Source organism: Agrilus planipennis, unplaced genomic scaffold (genome assembly GCF_000699045.2).
Source record: "Agrilus planipennis isolate EAB-ADULT unplaced genomic scaffold, Apla_2.0 scaffold251, whole genome shotgun sequence".
Lineage (NCBI taxonomy): Eukaryota > Metazoa > Arthropoda > Insecta > Coleoptera > Buprestidae > Agrilus > Agrilus planipennis.
The window spans coordinates 124,704-131,312 of NW_020439110.1; the positions used below are offsets into that span (position 1 = coordinate 124,704).

The 6,609-nt window shown below is 33.4% G+C and overlaps 1 protein-coding gene across 2 annotated transcripts in view; it reads right to left on the minus strand.

The window, feature by feature from the left end:
* LOC112905345 (facilitated trehalose transporter Tret1-like) overlaps window positions 1-6,438 on the minus strand; it is an 11,808-nt gene extending 5,370 nt beyond the window's left edge. The window contains exons 1-2 of one of the 2 annotated variants that reach the window (XM_025977533.1): window positions 6,338-6,438; window positions 6,194-6,269 (exon numbers count right to left, since the gene is read on the minus strand). In XM_025977533.1, the coding sequence (XP_025833318.1) occupies window positions 6,194-6,251 (58 nt within the window). In that variant the 5' untranslated portion in view covers window positions 6,252-6,269; window positions 6,338-6,438. The other variant, XM_025977532.1, reaches the window with a different exon arrangement.
* Window positions 6,439-6,609: the final 171 nt, after the last annotated feature.

The window sequence follows — 6,609 nt, forward strand, 5'->3', positions numbered from 1 at the left end:
CCCTTCATCCCGTAGACGAGCGAAGCCACTCTCGCAACTTAAATAATACCTACGAAAATTTTCGTTACTACGTTCGCAAAACTATTGGGTTTGGCTATGGAAGAGGGGACTCACCTACGAAATGGAAGGGATAAGAAAAGGAAAGAATCATCTCACTCGCACTCGCAGGATCAATGAGGAGCTACTTGGTTAACCTTGAGGAGCACTCAGGATGCAAAAGTCCGGCTCTGGCCTACTTCACTACATTGAAGAATCTTTGTTCTTTTGTTTATTGGCCTATGTGGCTAGCGTTATACCAATGGAAGAATTTTCATTTATAATAATCGAGTCCGTACACATAATGTATTTGTTAAATATTTGTAATTTAATTTTTTATATAGCATAAATTGCATAATGATGTACCATATAATATCAGAGAAGATAAAGAAGTAACGAGAATCAGAGAGTGAGTGTTTTTATTCCAAAATTGAAGTATAACGAAAAATGATTTTGTTCTCTAATTAATTTTATATACTTACAATTAGATTAGATTCTTAGATAAAATAGATTAGTAGATAGTAAGTATAAGTAGTACGTATTTTAAACAAATTAGTTGACGCAGTTAGATCACAATAACCAGATGATTGTTTTATAATTCCCACGTGTAGGTATATCTGAATTCATCACTTCGAGTTCCCGACTTATAACTTTGACATGAAACTGTTGATTTATTACCTATAATATTTTTCAACCTAATCAGCCAATTGTACATATTACAGCAATAAATAATAATTATTAAAAATTATCCTGAAAACCTTTAGTAATCATGTACAATCCGATGTTCTTGAATGGTTTCATTTTATGAGGTTTTAAATTTCGTATTAATATGGTTTTGGACCAGCAACATTGTAATAATTACATCTCAATTTCATAGCGTACTTATGGGTAAAGAAAGTTGGTTTGCTTAGAGGTGTAATAAGACACAACAACACCTACATTTGAATGTATTCAATAAGTTCAACTGAACCTTAGAAGTCATTACAAAAGAATGTAACTTTAAGGGCGCATATCTAAAATAGACGAGTTTTTACGACTTAGCGCCCATTGAGTTTTTTGATCTATACATCGAGAACTACCAGAATCCAAAGTTTTAAAGAGTTTAACTGAGAGCCATTTTCCGCAAGGATCTAGCAGGATGTTTTCTGGGCGGGTTCGGATAGTACCTAATAAAATACAATCTTGCATTTGACAAATAATTTTAAACATTATTATGCCATCATTGTTCCTCTTTTTACATAGGGTGTTCGAACCTGCACCGAAATAATTATTAAGAACGAAAAATCAAACAGTTTTTCAATCTGTAATCAGCATACATCTCCAATTAAGTAGGTAAATAANATAGATATACAGGGGCAAAAGATTAGTATGCTTAGATTTGCAGATGATATACAAGTATTGACAAAACAGTACTGTATGAAAATAAATAAAAGTAAAATAAAAATACTGCTTTGCAAGGGAAGGAAAAGTAGGAAATGAGCGAATATAAAGATAGGAGACGAAAAAATAGAAGAAGTGGCCGATTTTAGGTATCTAGGAAGTCAGGTAAATCAGGACGGAAGAAGTGGTAAGGATATAAAGCGGAGGATAGCGCAGGGTCGAGTCGCCTTCAACAAAAAGAAGTCACTTTTATGCTCGCGAACGGTTAATTAAGAAATTCGAAGGAGGTTGTTAAATGTTTATGTTTGGAGCACGGCGTTGTACGGGTGTGAAACATGGACAGTGGGCGCGGCGGAAAAGAAAAGGCTAGAAGCGTTCGAAATGTGGTGTTGCAGGCGAATGATGACGATACCGTGGATAGAGAAGGTTAGAAATGAAGAGGTATTAGAAAGAGTAAGAGAACAGAGGACTCTATGAAAAGTCAATAAGAAATATGCGAGATGGGTTAGTAGGACATCTTCCCACGCATGAAGGTCTGGTCACAGAGACGTATTAGAAGGGATAGAGGTAGACCTAGATTAGAGAACTGTTCGCAGATAGTTAAGGATATGGGTTGTTCTAGTTTTAGAGAAATGCGGAGATTAGCTCAGGATAGGAAAGAGGTGGTACGTGGTGGAGGTACGTATCCAACCAGTCTTAGTACTGATGACCTTATGATGATTATGATGTCTATCTGAAAATGTCAGCTGCATTTATATTTACATAAAATATTTGCCCTAATTTTTCTATAGATACCACATCGTACTTTCCAAAAGATGATGACGATCAAATTTAATTTCCTAGGTGGATGGTAAGAATACCAACAATAATCTCGTAATTTGAGAGCCTCAGACCGCCGTGTCAAAAATAAGGAAAAAGATAATATTATCTCCTCTTACCAACATGGAGCAGTAGAGGCCTTGTATATTTTCCACTGCAAAGAAGTTCCTTTATCGACGTTTTGTTCAGCATATCCTTCTGTACAGACTCAGTGATTTCCTCCAGTCTCTTTTTCACAAATTCTTTGTCAGAGGAATTGCTTGCAAGTTTCCATATTACTTTTTCTGCCTCTTCATGCTTGTGCTTTTTAATGAGGAAATAGGGCGTTTCCGGAATTAGTAGAAGGCATGCAATTGCAATTAATACCACACAGAATGCCATGATTGCGAAAGTCCTGTAGGATACATACGGACCTATTATCAATCCGATAACAGATCCACAACTACTTGAAATAGAATAAAAAAATCCCAACTTGCCTCGATTATCGTTGTCCGAAATTTCACCAAGGTACATTGGTGAAACCTAGAAATTTTAAATTTTAATTAGTATATAATCGGTACTCAACTGAAAATGAGTTCTTTTTTGGTCGTCAGCGAAAACCTGGCGACCTTTTAATTTGTATTTTCTGAGTAGGAAATACTTCTAGGACCATTCTTACAATATGGAACAGGTAGCGTTAAATCAATGGTATTTTATAATGGTAACCAAGCAATAAAAATGTATTTGACTTACTCCACGTGAGTAGTAATTAAAGAATTTAATTGTTATTTCGATATTACAGACAAATACATCAATTTTATGTATATCATTGAAATATGTATGGATTTACGTATTGTCATGAACGAATGCCGCAAGCCATCGATACCAATGGCACCTTTTATGTACCCAAAAGCCGGCAGCCGCGAGTCAAAAACTATATTCCGAACAAAACTTCAAACACACCCCACAGGAATGAATCTGTAAAGAATATGGGAACTTACATGCATACATATAACTGCTCCCATTCCAGCAATAATCCTTCCAATATATAACGTAATTGGAGCACGAGCAAAGAATATAAAAACCCAAGAGATTAAATTTAATCCATTTGCGACAGCAAACATTATTTTCCTACCAAAAATATCGTATGCAGGTAGTGTAATAACGCTTCCCACAAATAAACCCAAGTTATAAAGACTTACAACTAGAGCAGATTCCATCTAGAATATTAAAAATCATTCTTTATTCTACCTTCTTTTGACATCAGTTATTATTAATAGTTTTTCTGCTAGTATTTTTGAACTTACGGTGGCTAGTTGTACGCCAATGGGCGAATTTTCAGACTCCAGTTCAGGGATGAAGGGAGAACTCCATGTCCCATGAATTTCAGAGGCGGTAAATGACAGCAACGCTGATAAGAGGTTTATAAAATATTATCTGAGCTTTACTAATAGTACTGTTAAAGTTTAAGGTTGATGAATTATATAAGAAAAACTAGATAACTATTAATTGTACTAGATATTTTTACAAAATGGTGAAGTTGTTAAATGTTAGCAAAGAAATAGAATGGATGTGAAACATTAAAAATCAGATGAAATATAAACAGGTTTCACTGTTTCTTATAAAACCGTTAAAAATCAGGCATCACTTTTAAAATGGTAAAACATTTGTTTCATTTAATTTTTAATTGTGAACGATTATCAGGATGAACGCAGCAGTTCCACACATGACATAGGAAAACTAAGGAAAATATATGTTTAAACATAAGCAACAAAATATCTAATGGGATTTATCAAACAAGATCTATGAAAAACAATTGCCTATTACGCAGTGACTAGTGGCCTAACTGGGAACATATTTTAACATTCTTTGCTAATAGTTATTTCAAACGCTAACGAAATTGTAATTTGTAACTCAAGGAGTTGTTGATGCACATTAAATTAACATTTAATTGAATCGCTTACGTAATCAATCAAAACGCTGTAAAACTACTGTCAACGTTTACCTATATAGAGAAAAGTAAAAAGCACACTAATGTATTAATAGGGGCAGTAAGTGAAACTTTCTGCAGACGATAACATAAGAATGCCAATAAAAAACTTGTAATTTATTGGTGTTTCAAATTTTAATAAGTCTTCTCCTTCTGCGCCTCGGGCCCAGTGGGGCGCATTCTCCGCGGATGCACTTAATTACAAAATGGCCGATCACATAAAAAATCCGCTTAGGCTTGATGGTTAGTACATATAAATTAAGAAAAAGTACATAAAATTAATGTATTATTCAAACAAAATAAGCATATTTACTAAAAAACTACTTGTTAATTTATTATCTTAATCAACAGTATAAAATAAATGTAATTAAGTGTAAAATGACGCGGACCTCGAGTTGACAATGAAGTACAAACATTGTCTGTACTTCCATTTTGAAATAATCTCTTGTGGCATTATGAGTAGGGTAGATATAAATTGTTAGTGACTATCAACGCCGTTTTGTTACAGAAGACATAAAAAAAAGTATATGCATACATTCTAGAAATGCACCACAACTGTCTCACAATGCAACGTGTCAACTTATTTGATAAAAAGAGAGTGCTTCTAAATTAGATCAGTGATTTATATATAATCAGTTTTTTAAAAATGCGATTTATATATTTTTTCGCGCTCTTTAAGGTATAAGAATTTTTCAGTATCTAATTAGAGTATTAGATACGATCTCTTATCATACTTCCTTGTTTGTTTAGCTATTCAAAAAATCAAACGCGTTGAAATTAAAACAATTAAAGTATTTTAAAAAGAAAAACGCTTTGTAATTCTACAAAAAAATTTTAATAACGAACATTATAATTGTTTCGATAACTGATTAGGTATTTGACAAGAGTACGTAGTAATGATACCAGTATACTTGCGGCGATCAAAATTAGCAAAGTTCATATTGTACGTAAGACTGATCCTGCTCATAATTTTGGACTACCTTACTGACTTCTGGGAGTCTCATTTGCTCCAGATACTAATGCTAAAAGTGTCGATTTTCTCTAAGTTGTAAAAACTCATTTCTTTGAGATATCCAAGAAATTAAATTTAACACACTTCCAGCAAGCAATGTTGCTTTCCTACCAATAAGATCAGGGGGATGTATTGAAACAGCGCTTCCCAAGAAGAAACCAAGGATGTAAAGACTTACAACAAGAGCAGCTTCCATCTGGAATATGTTAAAATGCATTCCTAATTCTTTTCTTTTAACATTAAGAGGTTTTCTGCGACTTCTGCATTATTTCATTTACGATTAATTGTATGCCTATTGGAGAATCTTCAGATTCCAGTTGAGAGATAAATGGAGAACGCTGATAAGAAGTTTACAAAATATTATACCGCGGTAATAATTTTGTTACAGTTTAAGGACGTGCAGGAATTATAAAAAAAATGTTAAAAAACTAAGTAGGTTTTACGTACCAAGGACCATCGACGACGAAGTAAAACTAATCTTTTCTATCCTTCGGGAACAGTATTTTTTCTGGCTAAAGGGTACTCTATGTCCTTGTTTGTACCACTAGTTAAAGGGTGAAATGGTAGCAAACAAACAAATAAACAGACGAACAAACACACATTCCCCTTCATAGCATAAGTTAGGATTGCTAACAAAATTACAAGGGTCAAGAAGGTACAAATGTGTTGAAATGTTATAAATCCAAACACAAGTGAATTTACCCATGGGTTAGTAACCATAATAGAGTACGTTATTAATGTAGTTTAAATAATTATTAATTATTTAATTAATTTATCCTTAATATAGTTTACAATCAAGTCCGTACTTAAAGGGAGGAATGGGGTGTTCGAACCTGCACCGAAATAATTATTAAGAACGAAAAATCAAACAGTTTTTCAATCTGTAATCAGCATACATCTCCAATTAAGTAGGTAAATAAATGTAAGGTGAGAGTAATGATGACATTCGAAAGCAGGAAATGTGATAAATAACTTACCAGCTATGCAGTACAAGTATTGTCTGTACCTCCATTTGGAAATAGCCTCCTGTAACATTATGCTTAGGGTAGGTACCTATAACAATAGTTCGTTTGAAACGGTTAACTGCTAACACCGTTCTAAACAAAAATTAAAAAAATTACCTGTTAAGTTACATTCCAAAATCGCATTGTACCCCTCTTAACGTATCGATTTATCTGATAAAAAGAGAGTACTTTTATGTATATCAATCTTCAGCCCTCTTACACAATCAGTTTATCTTTTATGGCATAAATTCTTTTTTAATATGTGTTTGAGTATGAAGTGGAACCATTTATTAAACATAAGTGTTTGCTTGGTCATTCCAATTATTTAAAAAGCGAATAAATGAAATAAAAATATTTGAAAGGTCTTATACTTTAAACAAATACTAGAT